General features: G+C 46.8%; 1 protein-coding gene across 8 annotated transcripts in view; it reads left to right on the plus strand.

Annotated features, from left to right (window-relative positions):
• The window catches only part of GBF1 (golgi brefeldin A resistant guanine nucleotide exchange factor 1), a 530,929-nt gene that overhangs the window by 306,379 nt on the left and 197,103 nt on the right, over nt 1–27,447 (plus strand). For 4 of the 8 annotated variants that reach the window (XM_063961386.1, XM_063961388.1, XM_063961387.1 and 1 more), the window contains exon 9: nt 24,010–24,108. The exons of 3 other annotated variants lie outside the window; for them this stretch is intronic. In XM_063961386.1, the coding sequence (XP_063817456.1) occupies nt 24,010–24,108 (99 nt within the window). The remainder of the gene's footprint in view (nt 1–24,009; nt 24,109–27,447) is intronic. One more of the 8 variants, XM_063961390.1, reaches the window with a different exon arrangement.

Consider the following 27,447-nt stretch of genomic DNA (forward strand, 5'->3'; position numbering starts at 1 on the left):
GCCCACTACCTCAGATGGCAGACACAGATGTCGACACGGATACTGATACCAGTGTCGACGACGATGAGTCAAATTTAATGTCCACTAGGGCCATTCGTGGCATGATTGAGGCAATGAAAGAGGTTTTACACCTTTCTGATATAAACCCAGGTACCTCAAAAAAGGGTATTATGTTTGGGGAGAAAAAACTACCAATAGTTTCTCTGACGTCCTAGTGGATGCTGGGGACTCCGTCAGGACCATGGGGATATAGCGGCTCCGCAGGAGACAGGGCACAATAATAAAAGCTTTAGGATCAGGTGGTGTGCACTGGCTCCTCCCCCTATGACCCCCCTCCAAGCCTCAGTTAGATTTTTGTGCCCGACGAGAAGGGTGCAATCTAGGTGGCTCTCCTGAGCTGCTTAGAATAAAAGTTTAAGTTAGGTTTTTTATTTTCAGTGAGTCCTGCTGGCAACAGGCTCACTGCTACGAGGGACTTAGGGGAGAGAAGAAAACTCACCTGCGTGCAGGATGGATTTGCTTCTTAGGCTACTGGACACCATTAGCTCCAGAGGGAGTCGGAACACAGGTCTCACCCTGGGGTTCGTCCCGGAGCCGTGCCGCCGACCCCCCTTGCAGATGCCGAAGTTGAAGAGGTCCAGAGGTCCAGAAACAGGCGGCAGAAGACTTTGTCTTCATAAGGTAGCGCACAGCACTGCAGCTGTGCGCCATTGTTGTCAGCACACTTCACCAACAGTCACCAACTGTCACTGAGGGTGCAGGGCGCTGGGGGGGGCGCCCTGGGCAGCAATGTATAATACCTATTTATGGCTAAAATACATCACATATAGCCCTTGAGGCTATATGGATGTATTTAACCCCTGCCAGATCTCACAAACTCCGGGAGAAGAGCCCGCCCAGAAACAGGGTTAAAACAGAGAGGGGGGGCACTTATTTGGCGATATGATTACATATATAAAAATGCTATAAGGGAAAACACTTGTATAAGGGGTTGTCCCTGTATAATTATAGCGTTTTTGGTGTGTGCTGGCAAACTCTCCCTCTGTCTCCCCAAAGGGCTAGTGGGGTCCTGTCCTCTGTCAGAGCATTCCCTGTGTGTGTGCTGTGTGTCGGTACGTGTGTGTCGACATGTAGGAGGACGATGTTGGTGAGGAGGCGGAGCAAATTGCCTGTATTGGTGATGTCACTCTCTAGGGAGTCGACACTGGAATGGATGGCTTATTTAGGAATTACGTGATAATGTCAACACGCTGTAAGGTCGGTTGACGACATGAGACGGCCGGCAAACAAATTAGTACCTGTCCAGGCGTCTCAGACACCGTCAGGGGCTTGTAAAAACGCCCATTTACCTCAGTCGGTCGACACAGACACAGACACGGACACTGACTCCAGTGTCGACGGTGAAGAAACAAACGTATTTTCCTTTAGGGCCACACGTTTCATGTTAAGGGCAATGAAGGAGGTGTTACATATTTCTGATACTACAAGTACCACAAATAAGGGTATTATGTAGGGTGTGAATAAACTACTTGTAGTTTTTCCTGAATCAGATAAATTAAATGAAGTGTGTGATGATATGTGGGTTTCCTCCGATAGAAAATTATTGGCGGTATACCCTTTCCCGCCAGAAGTTAGGGCGAGTTGGGAAACACACCTTAGGGTGAATAAGGCGCTCACACGCTTATAAAAACAAGTGGCGTTACCGTCTCCAGATACGGCAGCCCTCAAGGAGCCAGCTGATAGGAAGCTGAAAAATATCCTAAAAGTATATACACATATACTGGTGTTATACTACGACCAGCAATCGCCTCAGCCTGGATGTGCAGCGCTGAGGGGGCTTGGTCGGATTTCCTGACTGAAAATATTGATACCCTTGACAGGGACAAGATTTTATTGACTATAGAGCATTTTAAGGATGCATTTCTATATATGCGAGATGCGCAGAGGGATATTTGCATTCTGCCATCAAGAGTAAATGTGATGTCCATATCTGCCAGACGACAGTGGTCAGGTGATGCAGATTCCAGACGGCACATGGAAGTATTGCCGTATAAAGGGGCGGTCCATCGGACCTGGTGGCCATGGCAACAGCTGAAAAATCCACCTTTTGTTACCCCAAGTCACATCTCAGCAGAAAAGGGGACAGTCTTTTCAGTCTCAGTCCTTTCGTCCCCATAAGGGCAGGCGGGCAAAAGGGCCAGTCATATCTGCCCAGGGGTAGAGGAAAGGGAAGAAGACTGCAGCAGGCAGCCCATTCCCAGGAACAGAAGCCCTCCACAGCTTCTGCCAAGTCCTCAGCATGACGCTGGGGCCGTACAAGCGGACTCAGGTGCGGTAGGGGGTCATCTCAAGAGTTTCAGCACGCAGTGGGCTCACTCACAAGTGGACTCCTGGATCCTACACGTAGTATCCCAGGTGTACATTGGAAATTCGAGACGTCTCCCCCTCACAAGTTCCTGAAGTCTGCTTTACCAACGTCTCCCTCCGACAGGGAGGCAGTATTGGGAACAATTCACAGGCTGTATTCCCAGCAGGTGATAATCAAAGTACCCCTTCTACAACAAGGGAAGGGGTATTATTCCACACTATATTGTGGTACTGAAGCCAGACGGCTAGGTGAGATCTGAAATATTTGAACACTTACATACAAGCGTTCAAATCAAGATGGAGTCACTCAGAGCAGTGATAGCGAACCAGGAAGAAGGGGACGATATGGTGTCACTGGATATCAGGGACGCTTACCTACATGTCCAAATTTGCCCTTCTCACCAAGGGTACCTCAGGTTCGTGGTACAGAACTGTCACTATCAGTTCAGACGCTGCCGTTTGGATTGTCCACGGCACCCCGGGTCTTTACCAAGGTAATGGCCGAAATGATGATTCTTCTTAAAAGAAATATGGATGCTTTCCTGATAAGGGCAAGGTCCAGAGAACAGTTGGAGGTCGGAGTAGCACTATCTTAAGTAGTTCTACGACAGCACGAGTGGATTCTAAATATTCCAAAATCGCAGTTTTTTCCGACGACACGTCTACTGTTCCTAGGGATGATTCTGGACACAGTCCAGAAAAGGATGTTTTCTCCCGGAGAAGAAAGCCAGGGAGTTATCCGAGCTAGTCAGGAACCTCCTAAAACCAGGAAAAGTATCAGTGCATCATTGCACAAGGATCCTGTGAAAAATGGTGGTTTCTTACAAAGCGATCCCATTCGGTAGATTTCACGCAAGAACCTTTACGTGGGATCTGCTGGAAAAATGGTCCGGATCGCATCTTCAGATGCATCAGCGGATAACCCTGTCTCCAAGGACAAGGGTGTTTCTTCTGCGGTGGCTGCAGAGTGCTCATCTATGAAAGGGCCGCAGATTCGGCATTCAGGACTGGGTCCTGGTGACCACGGATGCCAGCCTGAGTGGCTGGGGAGCAGTCACACAAGGAAAAAATTTCCAGAGAGTGTGATCGAGTCTGGAGACTTCTCTCCACATAAATATACTGGAGCTAAGGGCAATTTACAATGCTCTAAGCTTAGCAAGACCTCTGCTTCAAGGTCAGCCGGTATTGATCCAGTGGGACAACATCACGGCAGTCGCCCACGTAAACAGACAGGGCGGCACAAGAAGCAGGAGGGAAATGGCAGAAACTGCAAGGATTCTTCGCTGGGCGAAAAATCATGTGATAACACTCTCAGCAGTGTTCATTCCGGGAGTGGAAAACTGGGAAGCAGACTTCCTCAGCAGGCATGACCTCCACCCGGGAGAGTGGGGACTTCATCGGGAAGTCTTCCACATGATTGTAAACCGTTGTGAAAAACCAAAGGTGGACATGATGGCGTCCCGCTTGAACAAAAAACTAGATATTGCGCCAGGTCAAGGGACCCTCAGGCAATAGCGGTGGACGCTCTGGTAACACTGTGGATGTACCAGTCAGAGTATGTGTTCCCTCCTATGCCTCTCATACAAAAAGTACTGAGAATCATAAGAGGGAGATGAGTAAGAATGATACTCGTGGTTCCGGATTGGCCAAGAAGGACTTGGTACCCGAAACTTCAAGAGATGTTCACGGAAGACCCGTGGCCTCTACCTTTAAGAAAGGTCCTGCTCCAGCAGGGGCCTTGTCTGTTCCAAGACTTACCGCGGCCGCGTTTGACGGCATGGCGGTTGAACGCCGGATCCTGAAAGGGCATTTCAGATGAAGTCATCCCTACCCTGGTCGAAGACAGGAAGGATGTAACCGCAAAACATTTTCACCGCATTTGGCGAAGATATGTTGCGTGGTGTGAGGCCAAGAAGGCCCCTACAGAGGAATTCCAACTGGGTCGTTTCCTACATTTCCTGAAAACAGGACTGTCTATGGGCCTAAAATTAGGGTCCATTAAGGTTCAAATTTCGGCCCTGTCGAATTTCTTCCAGAAAGAACTGGCTTTAGTGCCTGACGTTCAGATGTTTGTAAAAGGGGTACTGCATATACAGCCTCCTTTTGTGCACCAGTGGCACCTTGGGATCTCAATGTTGTTTTGAGTTTCCTAAAGTCACATTGGTTTGAACCACTCACCACTGTGGACTTAAAATATCTCACATGGAAGGTGACGATGCTATTAGCCCTGGCTTCAGCCAGGCGTGTGTCAGAATTGGCGGCTTTATCATATATAAAGCCCTTACTTAATTTTTCATTCTGACAGGGCAGAATTGAGGACTCGTCCTCAATTTCTCCTTAAGGTGTTTTCTGTTTTTCACATGAACCAACCTATTGTGGTACCTGCGGGTACTAGGGACTTGGAGGACTCCAAGTTACTTGACGTTGTCAGGGCCCTGAAAAATATGTTTCCAGGAAGGCTGGAGTCAGAAAATCTGACTCGCTGTTTAGCCTGTATGCACCCAACAAGATGGGTGCTCCTGCTTCTAAGCAGACGATTGCTCGCTGGATTTGTAATACAATTCAGTTTACACATTCTGTGGCAGGCCTGCCACAGCCAAAATCGGTAAAAGCCCATTCCAAAAGGAAGGGGGCTCATCTTGGGCGACTGCCCGAGGGGTCTCGGCTTTACAACTTTGCCGAGCAGTTACTTGGTCAGGGGAAAACACGTTTGCTAAATTCTACAAATTTGATACCCTGGCTGAGGAGGACATGGAGTTCTCTCATTCGGTGCTGCAGGGTCATCCGCACTCTCCCGCCCGTTTGGGAGCTTTGGTATAATCCCCATGGTCCTGACGGAGTCCCCAGCATCCACTAGGACGTCAGAGAAAATAAGATTTTACTTACCGATAAATCTATTTCTCGTAGTCCGTAGTGGATGCTGGGCGCCCATCCCAAGTGCGGATTGTCTGCAATACTTGTACATAGTTATTGTTACAAAAATCGGGTTATTCTTGTTGTGAGCCATCTTTTCAGAGGCTCCTTCGTTGTTATCATACTGTTAACTGGGTTCAGATCACAGGTTGTACGGTGTGATTGGTGTGGCTGGTATGAGTCTTACCCGGGATTCAATATCCTTCCTTATTATGCACGCTCGTCCGGGCACAGTATCCTAACTGAGGCTTGGAGGGGGGTCATAGGGGGAGGAGCCAGTGCACACCACCTGATCCTAAAGCTTTTATTATTGTGCCCTGTCTCCTGCGGAGCCGCTATATCCCCATGGTCCTGACGGAGTCCCCAGCATCCACTACGGACTACGAGAAATAGATTTATCGGTAAGTAAAATCTTATTTTTTCCCCCATCTGAAGAATTAAATGAAGTGTGTGAAGAAGCGTGGGCTTTCCCTGATAAGAAATTGGTGATTTAAAAAAAATTACTAATGGCGTTCCCTTTCTCGCCAGAGGATAGGTCACGTTGGGAAACTCCCCCTAGAGTGGATAAAGCGCTCACACGTTTGTCTAAAAAGGTGGCACTACCGTCTCCGGATACGGCCGCCCTAAAGGAACCTGCTGATAGAAAGCAGGAGGCTATCCTAAAGTCTATATATACACACACTGGTGTTATACTGAGACCAGCTATTGCTTCAGCGTGGATGTGCAGTGCTGCTGCTGCTTGGTCAGATTCCCTGTCAGAAAATATTGACACCCTGGACAGGGACACTATATTGCTTACCATAGAGCATATAAAAGACTCAGTCTTGTACATGAGAGATGCACAGAGGGAGATCTGCCGGCTGGCATCTAGAATAAGTGCATTGTCCATTTCTGCTAGGAGAGGCTTATGGACTCGGCAGTGGACAGGGGATGCAGATTCTAAAAGGCACATGGAAGTTTTGCCTTATAAGGGTGAGGAGTTATTCGGGGACGGTCTCTCAGACCTTGTTTCCACAGCAACAGCTGGGAAGTCAGCATTTTTACCCCATGTCCCCTCACAGCCTAAGAAAGCGCCGTACTATCAGGTGCAGTCCTTTCGAACCCAGAAAAACAGGTGGGGAAAAGGCGGGTCCTTTCTGTCTAGAGGCAGAGGAAGGGGGAAGAAACTGCACCACGCAGCGGGTTCCCAGGAACAAAAGTCCTCCCCCGCTTCTTCCAAATCCGCCGCATGACGGTGGGGCTCCACAGGCGGAGCCAGGTACGGTGGGGGGCCGCCTCAAAAATTTCAGCGATCAGTGGGTTCGCTCACGGGTGGATCCCTGGATCCTTCAAGTAGTATCTCAGGGGTACAAGCTGGAATTCGAGGCGACTCCCCCCCGCCGTTTCCTCAAATCGGCCTTACCGACAATTCCCTCGAGCAGGGAGGCTGTACTAGAGGCAATTCACAAGCTGTATTCCCAGCAGGTGATAGTAAAAGTGTCCCTACTTCAACAAGGACGGGGTTACTATTCCACACTGTTTGTGGTACCGAAACCGGACGGTTCGGTGAGACCCATTTTAAATTTGAAATTCTTGAACACATACATAAAAAAATCAAAGTTCAAGATGGAATCGCTCAGGGCGGTTATTGCAAGCCTGGACGAGGGGGATTACATGGTATCCCTGGACATCAAGGATGCTTACCTGCATGTCCCAATTTACCTTCCTCACCAGGAGTACCTCAGATTTGTGGTACAGGATTGTCATTACCAATTCCAGACACTACCGTTTGGACTGTCCACGGCACCGAGGGTGTTTACCAAGGTAATGGCAGAAATGAGGATACTCCTTCGAAAAAAGGGAGTTTTAATTATCCCGTACTTGGACGATCTCCTAATAAAGGCGAGGTCCAGGGAGCAGTTACTGGTCGGAGTAGCACTATCTCGGGAAGTGCTACAACAGCATGGCTGGATTCTAAACATCCCAAAGTCACAACTGGTTCCTTCCACACGCTTACTGTTCCTGGGGATGATTCTGGACACAGAACAGAAAAGAGTGTTTCTCCCGCAGGAGAAAGCCAAAGAGCTGTCATCTCTAGTCAGAGACCTCCTAAAACCAAAACTGGTATCGGTGCATCACTGCACACGAGTCCTGGGAAAAATGGTGGCTTCATACGAAGCAATTCCATTCGGCAGGTTCCATGCAAGAACCTTCCAGTGGGACCTCTTGGACAAGTGGTCGGGATCGCATCTTCAGATGCATCGTCTGATAACCCTGTCTCCAAGGACCAGGGTGTCTCTACTGTGGTGGCTGCAGAGTGCTCATCTTCTAGAGGGCCGCAGATTCGGCATACAGGACTTGGTCCTGGTGACCACGGATGCCAGCCTTCGAGGCTGGGGAGCAGTCACACAGGGAAGAAACTTCCAAGGACTATGGTCAAGTCAGGAGACTTCCCTGCACATAAATATTCTGGAACTAAGGGCCATTTACAATGCCCTAAGTCAGGCAAAACCCCTGCTTCAAAACCAGCCGGTACTGATCCAGTCAGACAACATCACGACAGTCGCCCATGTAAACCGACAGGGCGGCACAAAAAGCAGGATGGCGATGGCAGAAGCCGCAAGGATTCTCCGATGGGCGGAAAATCACATAATAGCACTGTCGGCAGTGTTCATTCCGGGAGTGGACAACTGGGAAGCAGACTTCCTCAGCAGACACGACCTACACCCGGGAGAGTGGGGACTTCATCCAGAAGTCTTCCTACTGTTGGTAAACCGTTGGGAAAGGCCACAGGTGGACATGATGGCGTCCCGCCTCAACAAAAAGCTAAAGAGATATTGCGCCAGGTCAAGGGACCCTCAGGCGATAGCTGTGGACGCGCTAGTGACACCGTGGGTGTACCAGTCGGTTTATGTGTTCCCTCCTCTGCCCCTCATACCAAAGGTACTGAGAATAATAAGGCGGCGAGGAGTAAGAACGATACTCGTGGTTCCGGATTGGCCAAGAAGAGCTTGGTACCCGGAACTTCAAGAAATGTTATCAGAGGACCCATGGCCTCTACCGCTCAGACAGGATCTGCTACAGCAGGGGCCCTGTCTGTTCCAAGACTTACCGCGGCTGCGTTTGACGGCATGGCGGTTGAATTCCGGATCCTAAAGGAAAAGGGCATTCCGGAGGAAGTCATTCCTACGCTGATAAAAGCAAGGAAAGAAGTAACCGCAAACCATTATCACCGCATTTGGCGAAAATATGTTGCGTGGTGTGAGGCCAGGAAGGCCCCCACAGAAGAATTTCAGCTGGGTCGTTTTCTGCACTTCCTACAGTCAGGAGTGACTATGGGCCTAAAATTGGGTTCCATTAAGGTCCAGATTTCGGCTCTGTCGATTTTCTTCCAGAAAGAACTGGCCTCACTGCCTGAAGTTCAGACTTTTGTAAAGGGAGTGCTTCATATTCAGCCCCCTTTTGTGCCTCCTGTGGCACCTTGGGATCTCAATGTGGTGTTGAGTTTCCTAAAATCACATTGGTTTGAACCACTTAAAACCGTGGATCTCAGATATCTCACGTGGAAAGTGGTCATGTTATTGGCCTTGGCTTCGGCCAGGCGTGTGTCAGAATTGGCGGCTTTGTCGTGTAAAAGCCCTTATCTGATTTTCAATATGGATAGGGCAGAATTGAGGACTCATCCCCAGTTTCTCCCTAAGGTGGTATCAGCTTTTCACTTGAACCAACCTATTGTAGTGCCTGCGGCTACTAAGGACTTGGAGGATTCCAAGTTACTGGACGTAGTCAGGGCCTTGAAAATTTATGTTTCCAGGACGGCTGGAGTCAGGAAAACTGACTCGCTTTTTATCCTGTATGCACCCAACAAAATAGGTGCTCCTGCTTCTAAGCAGACTGTTGCTCGCTGGATTTGTAGCACAATTCAGCTGGCGCATTCTGCGGCTGGTTTGCCGCATCCTAAATCAGTGAAAGCCCATTCCACGAGGAAGGTGGGCTCATCTTGGGCGGCTGCCCGAGGGGTCTCGGCTTTACAACTTTGCCGAGCTGCTACTTGGTCAGGGGCAAACACGTTTGCTAAATTCTACAAATTTGATACCCTGGCTGAGGAGGACCTTGAGTTCTCTCATTCGGTGCTGCAGAGTCATCCGCACTCTCCTGCCCGTTTGGGAGCTCTGGTATAATCCCCATGGTCCTTACGGAGTCCCCAGCATCCACTAGGACGTTAGAGAAAATAAGAATTTACTCACCGATAATTCTATTTCTCGTAGTCCGTAGTGGATGCTGGGCGCCCATCCCAAGTGCGGATTGCCTGCAATACTTGTATATAGTTATTGCCTAACTAAAGGGTTATTGTTGAGACATCTGTTGAGAGGCTCAGTTGTATTTCATACTGTTAACTGGGTTAAATATCACGAGTTATACGGTGTGATTGGTGTGGCTGGTATGAGTCTTACCCGGGATTCAAAATCCTTCCTTATTGTGTCAGCTCTTCCGGGTACAGTATCCTAACTGAGGTCTGGAGGAGGGGCATAGAGGGAGGAGCCAGTGCACACCAGGTAGTACCAAATCTTTCTTTTAGTGTGCCCAGTCTCCTGCGGAGCCGTCTATTCCCCATGGTCCTTACGGAGTCCCCAGCATCCACTACGGACTACGAGAAATAGAATTATCGGTGAGTAAATTCTTATTTTTCCTAAATAACAATGGCCTGAACGTGTTGCAACCTTTAAATTCCGTACTTCACATATACTAGTGTACACTACAAATGATCATATAATGATATATTATAAGCTTATTAAAAGGAAAGAATCTTCTTCTCTTAGTTGGTCGTATTTTGTCCTTGAAGTTCCCGGACAAATTTCCAGTTTTAAGGGCTGACTTCCAGCATTAATGGGGTCTGTATTAATATTTGTCTATAAGGTGCCAGCATTTCTGTTGTGCTTTAGTTTTGATCTGTGGCCATCTTCTGACTGCATTTATGTCATGTAAGTATCTGACTGATTGAATTTGATGGCTTGATATCACAACTTGTGTGGCCAGTGCTGTTAGTGTTGCTAACACTGGTTGTGCAGTGCTGATACAGCATGATGGAAAGGTACCCTCTTCCCAGTTATTGACTTGCTGTGCTGATTTGTGCAATTTAAAAGAATCCGTCGTCATAATTATAGTGCTCAAATCTATCTTGTATATGATTAAAAAAATAATTAAATTCCATGATCAGTTGCTTTGAACAGAGTTCCCTTGTTGGAAAAAAAAACAACAATAATTGGGGACATTTATGAAAAGCAAATAAAGAAAAACTGGACAAAGTAAGATCTGAGAATTCCATAGCCACAATAGACTTTGTTAGGAAGTTTCGTTTGAATGTATTAGCCTAATGAGTTGGTGTACAGGTCTTCTGGTTTCTCACATAATTTCCACTGTCACAGTAATTGTCTCCTTACAAAATGTTTGTTCATTCTTCATTACATTTGTACGTGCACTTTGGGGACATTCGCTTCTACTTACCTAAGACATAGTTCAGAACATCACAGGTAACATCCAAGTCTTTACACATAGTAAGTTGCAGGAATTTGTGAAAAAGACCAAAATCCTGTATTTTAGCGGTTTCACAAAAATGTTGTGTTCAAAGTAACATGGCAAATAACTCCACCCAATACAGCAGTTTTTGTCTTACGTCCTAGAAGATGCTGGGGACTCCGTAAGGACCATGGGGGTATAGACGGGCTCCGCAGGAGACATGGGCACTATAAAGAATTTTAGAATGGGTGTGCACTAGCTCCTCCCTCTATGCCCCTCCTCCAGACCTCAGTTAGATTCTCTGCCCACAGGAGATTGGGTGCATTACAGGGAAGCTCTCCTGAGTTTCTCTGAAAAAAATAATTTTGTTAGGTTTTTTATTTTCAGGGATCACTGCTGGCAACAGGCTCCCTACATCGTGGAACAGAGGAGAGAGAAGCAGACCTACTTAAGTAATAGGCTCTGCTTCTTAGGCTACTGGACACCATTAGCTCCAGAGGGAGTCGGAACGCAGGTCTCCCCTCGCTGTTCGTCCCGGAGCCGCGCCGCCGTCCTCCTCGCAGAGCCGGAAGATAGAAGCCGGCTGAGTATAAGAAGAAAAGAAGACTTCACAGGTGGCAGAAGACTTCAGATCTTCCCTGAGGTAAGCGCGCAGCGGTAACGCTGCGCGCCATTGCTCCCACACACTACACACACTAGCGTGCACTGATGGGTGCAGGGCGCAGGGGGGGGGGGGGTGCCCTGGGCAGCAATAAACTCCTCTAAATCTGGCATTATGAGATTAGAGGCTGCGGAGGCAGTAATTCTTTTAATCCCCTGCCAGTTTATGATACTTTGAGTGGGGCGGAGCTTGGTACCTCAGCACTAACCAGCGCCATTTTCTCCACAGAGATCTGCAGAGAAGCTGGCTCCCCGGTCTCTCCCCTGCTGAACACGGTGACACAGGGCTGAAAAGAGGAGGGGGGGGGGGCACTTGTAAGACGCAGTGAGTGTATTACACAGCAAATTAATATAAAAGCGCTATTATCTGGGAGATTGTTTCCAGTGTCAGTTGGCGCTAGGTGTGTGCTGGAATACTCTCTCTGTCTCTCCAAAGGGCCTTATTGGGGAACTGTCTCCTTATAACTATATCCCTGTGGGGGTGTTGGTACGAGTGTGTCGGCAAGTCTGATGCGGAAGGCTCAGCTAAGGAGGAGGTGGAGCAGATGATTGTGGTGTCTCCGTCGGCAACGCCGACTCATGATTGGATGGACATGTGGAATGTTTTAAATGCAAATGTGACCTTATTACATAAGAGATTGGACAAAGCAGAGTCCAGGGAAAAAGCAGGGAGTCAATCCACGGCTTCGACTGGGTCACAGGGCCCTTCTGGGTCTCAAAAAAGTCCCCTATCCCAAATAGCAGACACTGATACCGACACGGATTCTGACTCCAGTGTCGACTACGATGATGCGAGGTTACACCCAAGGGTGGCCAAAAGTATTCATTATATGATTATGGCAATAAAAGATGTTTTGCATATCACAGATGACCCCTCAGTCCCCGACACGAGGGTGCGCATGTATAAGGAAAAGAAACCTGAGGTAACCTTTCCCCCATCTCATGAGCTGAACGAGTTATTTGAAAAAGCTTGGGAAACTCCAGACAAAAAACTGCAGATTCCCAAGAGGATTCTTATGGCATATCCTTTCCCTGCACAGGACAGGGTACGTTGGGAATCCTCACCCAGGGTGGACAAGGCTTTAACGTGCCTGTCCAAGAAGGTGGCGCTACCGTCTCTGGACACTGCAGCCCTCAAGGATCCTGCTGATCGCAGACATGAAACTACTTTAAAATCTATTTATGCGCATACGGGTGCTTTACTCAGACCGGCAATTGCATCGGCATGGGTATGTAGTGCAGTTGCAGCTTGGACAGATACCTTGTCAGCTGACCTTGATACCCTAGACAGGGATACCATTTTATTGACCTTAGGTCACATTAAAGACGCAGTCTTATATATGAGGGACGCTCAAAGAGACGTTGGGCTGCTAGGTTCGAGAGCCAGCGCCATGGCGATTTCTGTTAGGCGAGCCCTGTGGACCCGCCAATGGACGGGTGATGCCGACTCAAAGAAGCATATGGAGGTTTTGCCATACAAAGGTGAAGTTTTATTTGGGGAAGGTCTGGCGGACCTGGTTGCCACAGCTACCGCGGGTGAATCAACTTTTTTGCCTTTTGTTCCCCCACAGCAAAAGAAAACTCCACAATATCAGATGCAGTACTTTCGGTCGCATAAGTCCAGAAGAGGTCGGGGCTCATCTTTCCTCGCCAGAGGTAAGGGTAGAGGCAAGAGAGCACCTACTCCGGCTAGTTCCCAGGAGCAGAAGTCCTCCCCGGCTTCTACTAAATCCACCGCATGACGCTGGGGCTCCACTGAGGGAGTCTGCGCCGGTGGGGGCACGTCTTCGACTCTTCAGCCAGGTCTGGGTTCTGTCAGACGTGGATCCTTGGGCGAGGGATGTTGTATCCCACGGTTACAAACTGGAATTCGAAGAGGTGCCCCCTCGCCGATTTTTCAAGTCGGCCTTGCCAGCTTCTCTCCCAGAGAGGGAAGTAGTGTTAGCTGCAATTCAAAAGCTGTGTCAACAGCAAGTGGTTGTCAGGGTTCCCCTAGTCCAACAGGGAAAAGGTTACTATTCAACCCTGTCCGTGGTCCCAAAGCCGGATGGTTCGGTCAGACCCATTTTAAATCTAAAATCCCTAAACCTGTACTTGAAAAAGTTCAAATTCAAGATGGAATAGCTCCGGGCTGTGATCTCCAGTCTGGAAGGGGGGGATTTTATGGTGTCACTCGACATAAAGGATGCATACCTTCATGCTCCCATATATCCTCCTCATCAGGCGTACCTGAGATTCGCTGTACAGGACTCTCATTACCAGTTTCAGACGTTGCCGTTTGGGCTTTCCACGGCCCCGAGGATTTTCACCAAGGTGATGGCAGAGATGATGGTGCTCCTGCGCAGGCAGGGAGTCACAATTATCCCGTACTTGGACGATTTCCTGATAAAAGCAAAACTCCCTGAGAGTGCTGCAACAACACGGTTGAATTCTCAATTTGCCAAAGTCACAATTGATTCCAACGACTCGACTATCATTCCTAGGCATGATTCTAGACACGGATCAGAAGAGGGTTTTTCTCCCGATAGAAAAAGCCCGGAACCTCCAGAACATGGTCAGAGACCTGCTAAAACCAAAAAGAATGTCTGTTCATCAATGCACTCGTGTTCTGGGGAAAATGGTAGCAGCCTACTAGGCCATCCCCTTCGGCAGGTTTCATGCAAGGACTTTTCAGTGGGACCTCCTGGACAAGTGGTCGGGGTCCCATCTACAAATACATCAGAATATAAGGCTGTCCCCCAGGGCCAGGGTGTCTCTCCTGTGGTGGCTGCAGAGTGCTCACCTTCTAGAGGGTCGCAGGTTCGGCATTCAAGACTGGGTTCTGGTGACCACGGACGCGAGCCTCCGAGGATGGGGAGCAGTCACACAAGGAAGAAATTTTCAAGGGCTATGGTCAAGCCAGGAGGCTTGTCTACACATCAATGTACTGGAGTTGAGGGCCATATACAATGGCCTAAGACAAGTGGAGGATCTTCTTCGCGATTCTGATTCAATCAGACAACGTCACAGCCGTGGCTCATGTAAACCGCCAAGGCGGGACAAGGAGCAGAGTGTCAATGGCGGAAGCTACCAGGATTCTTCGCTGGGCGGAAAATCACGTAAGCGCTCTGTCAGCGGTCTTCATTCCAGGAGTGGACAACTGGGAAGCAGACTTTCTCAGCAGACACGATCTCCATCCAGGAGAGTGGGGACTTCATCAAGAAGTTTTTACAGAGATAACAAGTCTTTGGGGAATTCCTCACATAGACATGATGGCGTCACGCCTCAACAAGAAGCTTCGGAGGTATTGTGCCAGGTCAAGAGACCCTCAGGCAGTAGCGGTGGACGCCCTGGTGACACCTTGGGTGTTTCAGTCGTTCTGTGTGTTCCCCCCTCTTCCTCTCATCTCAAAAATATTGAGAATCATAAGACAAAATTAAGAGTGAAAACCATACTCATTTGTTCCAGATTGGCCTCGAAGGGCCTGGTATTCAGATCTTCAGGAGATGCTCACAGAAAATCCGTGGCCTCTTCCTCTCAGGGAGGACCTGTTGCAACAGGTGCCCTGCGTGTTCCAAGACTTACCGCGGTTACGTTTGACGGCATGGCGGTTGAACGCCGAGTCCTAGCTGGGAAAGGTATTCCAGATGAAGTCATCCCTACTCTGATTAAGGCTAGGAAGGAGGTGATGGCAAGCCATTATCACCGTATCTGGAGGAAGTATGTATCTTGGTGTGAAGCCATGAAGGCTCCTACGGAAGATTTCCATCTGGACCGTTTTCTCCACTTTCTACAGACTGGAGTGGATATGGGCCTGAAATTAGGCTCCATTAAGGTACAGATTTCGGCCCTGTCTATTTTCTTTCAGAAGGAATTGGCTTCTCTCCCGGAAGTCCAGACTTTTGCAAAGGGAGTGCTGCACATCCAGCCTACTTTTGTGCCCCCAGTGGCACCATGGTACCTTAACGTGGTATTACGGTTCCTAAAATCTCACTGGTTTGAACCGCTTCAGACGGTTGAATTAAAATTTCTCACTTGGAAGGTGGTCATGTTGTTGGCCTTGGCATCTGCAAGGCGGGTGTCTGAATTGGCGGCCTTGTCTCACAAGAGCCCCTATTTGATTTTCCATGTGGATAGGGCTGTGTTGAGGACTCGTCCTCAATTTTTGCCTAAGGTGGTTTCTTCATTTCATATGAACCAACCTATTGTGGTGCCTGTGGCTACGGATGACTTGGAGGACTCCACGTCTCTGGATGTAGTCAGGGCCTTAAAAATCTATGTAGCCAGGACGGCTCGGGTTAGGAAAACAGAAGCACTGTTTGTGCTGTATGCAGCCAACAAAGTTGTCGCTCCTGCTTCGAAGCAGACTATTGCTCGCTGGATCTGTAACACGATTCAGCAGGCTCATTGTACGGCAGGATTGCCGTTGCCAAATTCGGTAAAGGCCCATTCCACTAGGAAGGTGGGGTCTTCTTGGGCGGCTGCCGAGGCGTCTCGGCTTTGCCGAGCAGCTACCTGGTCGGGTTTAAACACGTTTGCAAAGTTCTATAAGTTTGATACCCTGGCTGATGAGGACCTTGCGTTTGCTCAGTCGGTGCTGCAGAGTCGTCCGCACTCTCCCGCCCGGTCTGGAGCTGTGGTATAAACCGCATGGTCCTTACGGAGTCCCCAACATCCTCTAAGACGTAAGAGAAAATAAGATTTTAAACCTACCAGTAAATCTTTTTCTCCTAGTCCGTAGAGGTTGCTGGGCGCCCGTCCCAGTGCGGACAAAATCTGCAAGGCTTGTATATAGTTGTTGCTTACATAAGGTTTATGTTACAGTTGAAATCAGTCTTTAGCTGATACTGTTTTGTTCATACTGTTTACTGGTTGCGTATATTCCAGGTTATACGGTGTGGATGGTGTTGGCTGGTATGAATCTTGCCCTTAGATTAACAAAATCCTTACCTCGTATTGTCCATTTCCTCTGGGCACAGTTTCTCTAACTGAGGTCTGGAAGAGGGGCATAAACGGAGGAGCCAGTGCACACCCATTCTTAAATTCTTTATAGTGCCCATGTCTCCTGCGGAGCTTGTCTATACCCCATGGTCCTTACGGAGTCCCCAGCATCCTCTACGGACTAGGAGAAAAAGATTTACCGGTAGGTTTAAAATCTTATTTGATTGTGAAATAGAAACTGGCACATGTTACATCATGTTAGAGCATGGTTCATACAAATTTCAGACTATAAAATTCTGCCAGAATTCACTATATAATAAGACATCTCGTATCCTTCTATTGGCAGTGGGGAAACTCCACGCTCAACGTAATTTCTCTAAGGTCCTAGTGGATACTGGGGTATAGTAGATTACCATGGGTATAGATCGGGTCCATTGGAGCCTGGCACTTTAAGAAATTAATACTGTGTGCTGGCTCCTCCCCTCTATGCCCCTTCTAGCAGACTCAGTTTAGAAAGTGTGCCCAAGGAGCCGGGTGCATTCTTTTGCTCTCCAGAGTTTTCTTCATACATTTATTTTAGTCTGTTATTTTCAGGCAGCACTGGTTGGCCACCTGTCTGCCTGCATCGTGGGTCTTGGGGGAAGACGAGGTGGGGGAGGGGGGGGGGACCGCACCAACTTCCTTAGAGTTAATGGTATGTATCCCCGCTGACAGGACACTGACCTCCTGACAGGATGTTTCTCACACTCCCAGAGTGTGAGCCCACGCCGGCAGCATGCCGCCACCCCTATCAAATGCCGAAGACGCAGTGCGGTGAGTACAGACACAGGGGTACTGATTAGCGGGTCCCTAGTGAACATGGCGGCATGAAGGGACAGCGTCACCCGGCTACGGGCTGCGGTGCCCGCTGCATACCCCACACTGGAGATATACTGTATAGAAAAAGGGTGACACACTTTTTTTTTTCTCTCTACACAATATGGAGTAAAAGCCAGTATAAAAAACTGCGCGTCATTTCGGGGGTGGGGCTTCCCGGAGAGCGGGACCAGAAGCTGAAAGGTGCCATTTCCTGCTGCTGAGACTGCTACTCCACAGAGCCTCTAAATCACAATTGTACTTGTACAAAGGGCCTTAAAAAAATAAAAAAAATAAAAAATATATATATATATATATATATATATCTATATACAGTGAGGCAAAAAAGTATTTGGACAGCCACCGATTGTGCAAGTTGACCCACTTAAAAAGATGAGAGGTCTGTAATTTCCATCATAGGTACACTTCAACTGTGAGAAACAGAATCTGGAAAAAAAAAAACCCCAGGAAATCACATTGTTTGATTTTTAAACAGTTTACTTGTATATTCTTGCGGAAAATAAAATTTTGGACACCTACCAAGCAGCAAGATTTCTGGCTCTCACAGACCTGTTACTTCATCTTTAAGAAGCTCTTCTATCCTCCACTCGTTACCTGTATTAATGGCACCTTTTTTTACTGGTTATCTGTATAAAATACACCTGTCCACACCCTCAAACAGTCAGACTGCTACCACTCCACCATGGCCAAGACCAGAGAGCTGTCTAAGGACACCAGGGACAAAATTGTAGAACTGCACAAGGCTTGGATGAGCTACTCGACAATAGGCAATCAGCTTGGTGAGAAGAGAACAACTGTTGGCGCAATTATAAAAAAAATTGAAGAAATACGAGATCACTGACAGTCTCCCTCGACCTGGGACTCCATGCAAGATCTCACCTCGTGGGGTATCAATGATCTTGAGAACGGTGAGGAATCAGCCCAGAACTACATGGGGGGGACCTGGTTAATGACCTCAAGAGAGCTGGGACCACAGTCACAAAGGTTACCATTAGTAACACACTACGTCGTCATGGATTAAAATCCTGCAGCGCCTGAAAGGTCCTCCTGCTTAAGCCAGCACATGTCCAGGCCTGCCTAAAGTTTGCCAGTGACCATCTGGATGATCCAGAGGAGGATTGGGAGAATGTAATGTGGTCAGATGAGAGCAAAATCAAACTTTTTGGTATAAACTCCACTCGCCGTGTTTGGAGGGAGAAGAATGATGAATAGCATCCCAAGAACACCATACCCACTGTGAAGCATGGGGGTGGAAAAATCATGCTTTGGGGCTGCTTTTCTGAAAAGGGGACAGGACGACTGATCCGTATTAAGGAGAGGATGAATGGGGCCATGTATCGTGAGATTTTGGGCAAAAACCTCCTTCCCTTAGTAAGAGCATTGAAGTTGGGACGTGGCTGGGTCTTCCAGCAGGACAATGACCCCAGACACACCGTCCTGGCAACTAAGGAGTGGCTCTGTAAGAAGCATTTCATGGTCCTGGAGTGGCCTAGCCAGTCTCCAGACCTCAACCCAATAGAAAATCTGTGGAGGGAGTTGAAAGTCCGTGTTGCCCGGCGACAGCCCCAAAACATGACAGATCTAGAGAAGATCTGCATGGAAGAAATACCTGCTACAGTGTGTGCAAACCTGGTCAAGAACTACAGGAAACGTTTGACCTCTGTAATATAACCTCGGTTGGCAATTACAAAGTGTTGAGTTAAACTTTTTGATTGTCCAAATATTTATTTTCCGCAAGAATATACAAATTGTTTAAAAATCATGCAATGTGATTTCCTGTTTGTTTTTTTTTGTTTTTTTTTTTTCAGATTCTGTCTCTTACAGTTGAAGTATACCTATGATGGAAATTAAGTGGGTAAACTAGCACAATCGGTGGCTGTCCAAATACTTTTTTGCCCCACTGTGTGTTTGTGTGTGAATATATATATATATATATATATATATATATAATTATACACACACACTAATTATACACACACACACCCAACGGATCGCTGTTCTGGTCTGAGGTATTGTGTGCTGGTCCCAATCCTCTGTGTCTCTCCATTCAGGGTTGCCTGGAATAAGTGTGCTGTCTCAATAATACTGCACTGTTTCATACTTAACTCTGTATTTTCTGCTAAAGCATGTCTGCAAATATGTCTGGCTAGGTTTACACCTTCCTCACAGGGGGCCCTAATGTGTACCTAATGCCCACTACCTTCACAGGTTAGTGATAATGCAGGAATCTGAGTGGATGGAATCCTTTAAAACTATGATTACAAGTATAATTCAGTGTTTGCTACGGCTAAGCAAGAAAGGCAAACCCTGAAACATTCTATGGACTTTTTCATGTTAGCTGCTGCCGACCACAGGAAGGCTCCTCAGCCCCCCTGTTGGTCTCATAAACGTGCTCTCCCATTTGTTGCAGTCTGACTCTGATTCTGAACTACCAGACTTAGATGAGGGAGATGCAAAGGTGGACGAGGAAAATTCCCTGTCCCCAGGAGTTGAGGCCCTCATTTATGCTATTAGAGAGGTACTCAATATCCCACATAAGGAAACAGGACCAGCAGAGGAATTGTTTTTTTTAATATGAAACCAACGTCCTCTGCAACCTTCCCAGTTTCTAAGGAATTAGATTCCCTGGCTAAGGCAGTGTGGATAAATCCTGACAAAATATTTATTACACCTAAACGGGTACTAAATAAATTTCCTTTCCCTACAGAGGATAGGAAAATCTGGGAAAACCCCGCTGACAGTGGGATATCTCTGTGTCCAGGCTGTCACGTAAAATTGTACTACCTGTACCCGGAGCCATTTCTCTCAAAGATCCAGCTGATTGCAATATTAAAACCACTCTTAAAACAATTTATACTGCAGCAGTTATAGCCCAACGCCCTACCATAGTATGCGGCTGGATTTCTAGAACCATGGTAAAATGGTCTGATATTCTTAAAGGGTTGCTTACACTACCTCAGGGATCCTTGGGTGAGGGACCTCGTATGCCAAGGATACTGGCTGGAATTCCAGGAACTCCCTCCTCCTCGGATTTTTCAGGTCAGGCTTCACTGTTACATGGGTTTCCTTGCAGGAGGCAGTGCAAAAACTGCTTTCTTCAGGAGTTCTGTTCCAGTACCTTCTCCGCTGCACACAAAGGGGTTTTACTCAAGTCTCTTTGTAGTCCCGTAGACGGACGGCTCTGTACGGCTGATCTTGAACCTCAAATCCCTGAACCCTTATCTTTGTGTGTTCAAATTAGAGATGGAATCACTAAGAGTAGTGATAGCAAGTCTGGAGGAGGGGGAGTTTCTAGTGTCCCTGGATATCACTGATACATTCCCTCATATCCCCATATGGCCCCTCACCAAGCGTTCCTCCGGTTCGCTGTACTGGACCAACATTTCCAGTTTCAGGCCTTACCCTTTGGTCTCTCCACAGCCCCAAGGGTATTCAAGAAAGTCATGGCAGAGATGATCTTACAAATGCGCATGATTGGTGTCAACATAATCCCGTACCTGGATGATCTCCTGATAAAGGCGGTGTCCCGGTACAGCTGCAGGACAGCATTGACTTGACTACTCGTCTGCTTACGGACCACTGATGGGTCCGCAATTTCCAGAAATCTCGCCTGGATCAGTCTCAGAGAATTCAGTTCCTTGGCATGATCCTGGATAGTGTCTCAGAAGGTTTACCTTCCAATGAACAAGGCTTTAACTATTCAGTTTATGGTCTGCTCGGTACTGAAACCACGTGAGATCTCAATTCATCTTTGCATTCGCTTGCTGGGCTAGATGGTGGCCTCCTACGAGGAAATACGGTACGGCAGTTTCCATGCACAGCCATTTCAACTGGATCTGTTTGACAAATGGTCGGGATCTCACCTGCACATGCATCAGCATATAACCCTGTTGCCAAAAGCAAGGATATCCTTGTTATGGTGGCTACAAGTCTCCCATCTTGTGGAGGGTCGGAGTTTCTATACCCAGTCTTGTACTTTGTTAACGATGGATGCCAGCCTCCGGGGTTGGGGGGCTGTGACCCAAGGGGAACAATTCCAGGGGACATGGTTGTTTCAGGAATCTGCTCTTCCAATCAACATCCTGGAACTCAGAGCAATTTACAATTCTCTCCTACAGGCCTCAGGCCTCCTTCGGAATCAGGCCATCCAGTTGCAGTCGGACAACGCCACGGCAGTAGCGTACTTCAACCGACAGGGAGGAACAAGAAGCGGGGCCACAACGCGAGAGGTGTAAAGAATACTCCTCTGGGCAGAAGCCAACGCAAGGGCCATCTCAGCCATTTACAGTCCAGGAGTGGACAATTGGGAATTGCCGTCCTCCATCTGGGGGAATGGGGCCTTCCCCTCAGGTGTTTCAACAACTTATTCACCGGTGGGGTTGTCCACAAATAGATCTGATGGCTTCTCGTCTCAACAAGAAGCTCCATCGTTACTGTTCCAGAACAAGGGACCCGCAGTCGTTAGCGGTAGTCGCTCTGACGACGCAGTTGACTTACCAGTTCGTTTTCCTGTTTCCTCCAATTCTTCTCATTCCAAGAATTCTAAAAAGACTCAAAAAGGAAAAAGTTCAGGCAATTCTCATTGCCCCGGACTGGCCTCGATGGACCTGGTGTGCGGATCTCCTGACCTTGTCTCTGGAGGAACCGTGGCCTCTGCCGCTTCTCAAAGACCTTCTTCGACAAGGACGGTTTGTCTATCCAGACTTACAGCGGCTACGTTTGACGGCTGGAAAGTTGAGAGGGACATATTAACCCGAAAGGGTCTCCCATCCAAGGTTGTCTCAACTATGATCCAGGCCCGTAAGGTGGTTACATCCAAACATTGCCACTGTATTTGGAAGAATTATGTTTCATGATGTGAGGGTAGAAAATATTCCCCTGTGGAATTTCGCCTGGACTGTTTCTACTGTCCCTGCAGGCAGGCGTGGATAAGGGCCTACGAATAGGCTCTATCAAAGTTCAGATTTCGGCTCTCTATCTTCTTCCAGAAACAACTGGCGGTACTTCCTGAAGTACAGACTTTTCTAAAGGGGGTTATGCACATTCATCCTCCCTTTGTCACTCTTACGGCTCCGTGGGATCTCAATGTAGTCTTGACTTTTCTCCAGTTGGACTGGTTTGAACCCTTACATAGGGTAGACTTGAAATAACTAACGTTGAAGACAGCCATGTTGCTGGCCTTAGACTTTGCAAGAAGTGTGTCGGAATGGGGGTCTTATCCTATAAGAGCCCGTACTTGATATTTCATGAGGATAGGGCGGAGCTCAGCGCTCGCCCACAGTTTTTGCCAAAGGTAGTGTCGGCCTTTCATGTAACTCAACCAATTGTGGTTCCATTGTTATCTGACACTTCCATTGCTCCAAAGTCCCTGGATGTGGTGAGGGCTTTGAGGATTACATCAAAAGGACTTCTCATCACAGGAAGTCTGACTTGCTGTTTGTCCTTTATGATGCTACTAAAATTGGTTGCCCTACCTCGAAGCAATCCATTGCTCATTGGCTCAAATTGACTATTCAGCAAGCCTATGCTTCGGCAGCTCTGATGCTGGCAAGTTCTTGCCATGCCCACTCCTCAAGGTCGGTGGGTTCTTCCTGGGCGGCGTGTCTCAGCCTTTCAGTTGTGCCGGGCAGCGATTTAGGTCTGGTTCAAACACGTTTGTCAAGTATATCGGTTCGACACCTTGGCCAAGGATGACCTTCAGTTTGGTGAGGCAGTTTTGCAGGGGTCTCGGCACTCTCCCACCCGTTCTGGGAGCTTTGGGACGTCCCCATGGTAAACTACTATTCCCCAGTATCCACTAGGACGTTAGAGAAAATAGGAATTTAATACCTACCGGTAATTCCTTTTTTCGTAGTTCGTAGTGGATACTGGGCGCCCGCCTCTGTGCTTTGTTTCCTGCTTACCTGGTTGTAAGTGTTCTTGGTTGGGGTTGCTGTTGCTTTCCCTGTTCCATGTTTGGTTAGCGTTGCTATTTTTGTTGTTATTGTGTGTTGGTTCGTTACCTCACCGCTTTATGCGTTTCTATCCTTCTCTCAAAGTATGTCTATCTCCTCGGGCACAAATTCCTAGACGGAGTCTGCTAGGAGGGGCATAGAGGGGAGGAGCCAGCACACACTATTAATTTCTTAAAGTGCCAGGCTCCAATGGACCCGATCTATACCCATGGTAATCTACTATTCCCCAGTATCCACTACGGACTACGAGAAAATGAATTACCGGTAGGTATTCAATTCCTATTATATAGTAGTAGGTGCAGTTGGCATTTTCCATATTTTTTTTTGTAAGTTTGTCATCATTGTTGTTATGATCCTAGTGTGTGACACCATCATTATTATGTTCCCTCCACATTTGCTAAGTGTAATATATATATTTAGCACCGGTAGATATACCTGACTGTTTTTGAAAAAGCTTGGATGCTGTATAGTCCCAGAATAACCGCATCGTGATGCGGATAGACTGCCTACATGCTCTGTATTCCCAATAAATTGCTAAATTCTTTTAAACTCCTTTAGGACCATTCACCAATGGGATATGTGATGAACATTGCTATAAATGTATGCCTGTATAGTAGTCCTGTTCCCAGTATAGAAGTGCTTCGAAAAAATGTTGCAGCTTTAATGAAGCTTCTGCGCTGAACTGAACAGTTTTGTTCTCCTTTTATCTATTACATTTTTCCACTTGTCCGCTACACCCAGCTAGTCCACTGCGTATTCTCCTTGGTGTTTTGTCTATTTGTTTTGTGTGTGTTAAAATCATACATTTACCTGTTTCCTGCAGATCTCTTCATGTCTTCTCTGCAAACTGGACACCAATAGTGGTGAACAATCCAAATACATCAACCAGTTAGAGAGGGTACTGCTTTTTAAGAGCTTTAAGGTCTCTCTTCCACTCCTCTTTATCTGTGCAGTGTGCAACTAAGACACAGGAAGCCTGTTCTTTTGTGGTAGACTGTTTGTTTGCTTTTCTCCCACCCTTGGTCCTGCCCTCAATCTAACCTGTTAGCATGGCTTTATGGTGGATGCATGAGGCAAATGGGGCTTTGCTGTGTTTTCAACAATGCACTTGAGCTCTAGATGGTCACTTCATAACTTTTGCATTTGGAATGTAGATGCTAATTAGAAATAAAATCACCTGCCCTGTTTCCATATGTATTATAAAAGGCACATGTGTATTTCTAATCAGTCAATTATATGTAGACATGTATTGGGCTAGTGATTCCCAAACTCTGTCTTGAATGCATCTTTCCATTCTAGTTTTTAAGGCTATCCCTGGTTGAGCGCAGATGGTTAAATCAAATTGAGGTACTGATTAAGTTAACTGTGCTCAAGCTTGGCTATCCTTACAACATGGACTGTTAGGTTCCCAAACTTGGTCTTCAAACTCCCTATGTATTGGCCTATTACATACGTAAAGCTTTTTTATATAATTTTTTTAAATAGTAAACATAGCATAGGTATAATTGTGTGTGTTTGTGTGTGTAGTATGTATGTTCTGTTTCTTTACTGACAACACAGCCACAATGGTTTTCTAAGGGACTGCAGCATTTTGTGGGTTTCATATTTGAACCTCTTACCCTATAGATGGGTTGTCTATATACTTTTACATTGACAATTGCAGTGCGTTTTTTTCGTAGCTTGAACATTAAAAGCCACTGTGAAGATATAATTACCAAGGGAACACTGATATCCCTGTTGAGCAGTGTTGTCTGTCTAATAGTAGTAATGCAACTCTGCAAATTAAACCATTTAAACATTTAGGGATTTCCTTTTGAAATTAACACACTATTCAGGAGGAAGCTAGAATTGTAATTTTTTTAATTCATTGCTGGGAAACATAAATGAAAAGGTGTGTGAGATTGTTTTTTTGCATGTATGAATTTATAGGCACGTCCTGTACATCATTTGAATGATTGCATCCTAAATGGCTATATGATATTTATAGACATACTTCTAAACATCTTGGTAGATCGATAATACAATGCTTTAGACATTTCTCTCGTTTAAATTGGCCCAATGTGTTTCTTGTAGTCCTCTTGGCCCCAGAAGATACCTTTATTACATGGTTTGTATGGGTTGTTTTGGTTAGTTAAGGGTTTTTGCGGTGTTAATGGAGAACTGGCTTCAAATTTCCCTGTGTTGCATTCATTTGACTCATTTCACAACATACAGTAACAGTCTCTCTCAAGTGATGTATTCTATTAATTGTACCACTTTCAATATGTATCCCAGACCCTTTAATACTGAAATCAAGGGATTCACTTGTTGCATTTAGGGCATGGTATGTTTTGGTGTTGCAGCCCTAAAGATATAATTTTGGACTTCGCTCATATCTGAAGTAGCAAACGTTTATAGTCTTTATAGGGCTAAAAGGATCTTGCAGAGAAGGAACAAAGATACTTTAGTAATTTTTGTAATACTTAAAATATGCCTCAAAAATAGTAATCTTCGTTGCTTATCTGCATGACCCATTTAGAACATTGGCTTATTTGACGTTTGGGCACACCACCTATGACATAACTTTAGCAGTGTTTGCCAACACTATTCAATTAATAAAATTATGTTAAAATCTACTGCGGAACCATCTTCCATAGTTTATAGGACTTAAGCTGGCCATACACTGAGCTATTTGTTTCACTGTGCCAACTACAGATGTAGCCACCTTTATCTTGACCGATTCTCCGCCAAGACGGACGTTTAGTCACGCTAAGGCGATAGCTGAGTTTAATCACAGGCAGGCGTGTTGAGGCGATTCTAGATACTCAGCATGCATTACACATCTCCACCACTGGGTGGCTAATGCTCCACTAATCCAGTACTTTCGATCGTACAGTATAGTGGCGGATTGATCTACAGCTCTGGCAATTGGTCAGTGACGACTGTAATGTTAATACTGTAGGCGTAACTGGAGGCGGTGGAAAAAGATGGTGACCTACACTGTGCTTTTAAAATACATGTACAGTACATGAGCGTCTGAGTTCCCTAAGGCATAATGGGAATGGTGGGCTAGCGGGAGGCGGTGGAAAATACCGTGCTTTACAAATGCGAGCGTCTGAGTCCCCTAAGGCATAAACCAACACCAATGGGGAGGGGCCCGGGCGCTGTTTGCTGTACTTTTACACATGAAATTGGGAATCTCTCATGAGGCGTTGTGGGCTAGCGATGAAGGCTCCCACCTCCCACGCTGGGGGTCCAGGGTTCGAGACCTGATGTGCCCTTTTTTTTTTTTATTGCAATAATATACTGTATTATTTTATTTTCATTGTAAGACAGTCAATGGAAAGGTGCACACAAGTTACATATAAATCAGAGTACATCTGCAGGAGCGATTCTTTACGCTAAATGCAACTACACAGCGGCAATGAGTAGAAATGAGTGTATTCTGACGCAACGAATTGAGCAAAACAGTACAGTAGATCTTCGGCGTTTGTGTATTGCACAGGACCTGAATTCCCTCCCTGTCTACTGCATGATCTGTGCAGGCTCCCAGGGGGGAAGGGCGATGGGGGTAGGGGGAGACGATGGAAAATACCGTGCCTTTGAAATGCAATTATATGAGCGTCCGAGTCCCCTACGGCATAAACCAACACCAATTGGAAGGAAGTGCCAACCTTTTTTTTTTTTTAATTTGTTCCCGTGACATTCACTTTAATATTTTTTTTCTCTCTCTAATACATCCAATGGAAGGATGCACACAAGTTTCACATAAATCAGAGTAGATCTGCAGGATCGATTCTTTACGCTAAATGCATCTACACAGCGGTAATGAGTAGAAATGAGTGTTTTCTGAGTGAGCAAAACAGTACTGTAGATCTTCGGCGTTTGTGTATTGCACAGGATCTGAATTCCCTCCCTGTCCACTGCATGATCTGTGCAGGCTCCCAGGGGGGAAGGGCGATGGGCTAGCAGGAGGCGGTGGAAAATACCGTGCTTTACAAATGCGAGCGTCTGAGTCCCCTAAGGCATAAACCAACACCAATGGGAAGGATGTGCCAACCTTTTTTTTAATGTGTTCCCGTGAACAAGCACAAACAGCTAATTAGTACCCTAATAGAACATACTGTACAGAGATACTAAGTACGGTGATTTGGCATCCGGTAAAACAGCTGTTCATGCTAATTAGTACACTAGTAGAACATACTGTACAGAGATACTAAGGATTGTGATTTGGCATCTAGGAACTTTCAGAGGAGCTTTTATCTCTCTCCATTATACATAG

The sequence above is a fragment of the Pseudophryne corroboree genome, chromosome 3 (assembly GCF_028390025.1).
Source record: "Pseudophryne corroboree isolate aPseCor3 chromosome 3, aPseCor3.hap2, whole genome shotgun sequence".
NCBI classification, from domain to species: Eukaryota; Metazoa; Chordata; class Amphibia; order Anura; family Myobatrachidae; genus Pseudophryne; species Pseudophryne corroboree.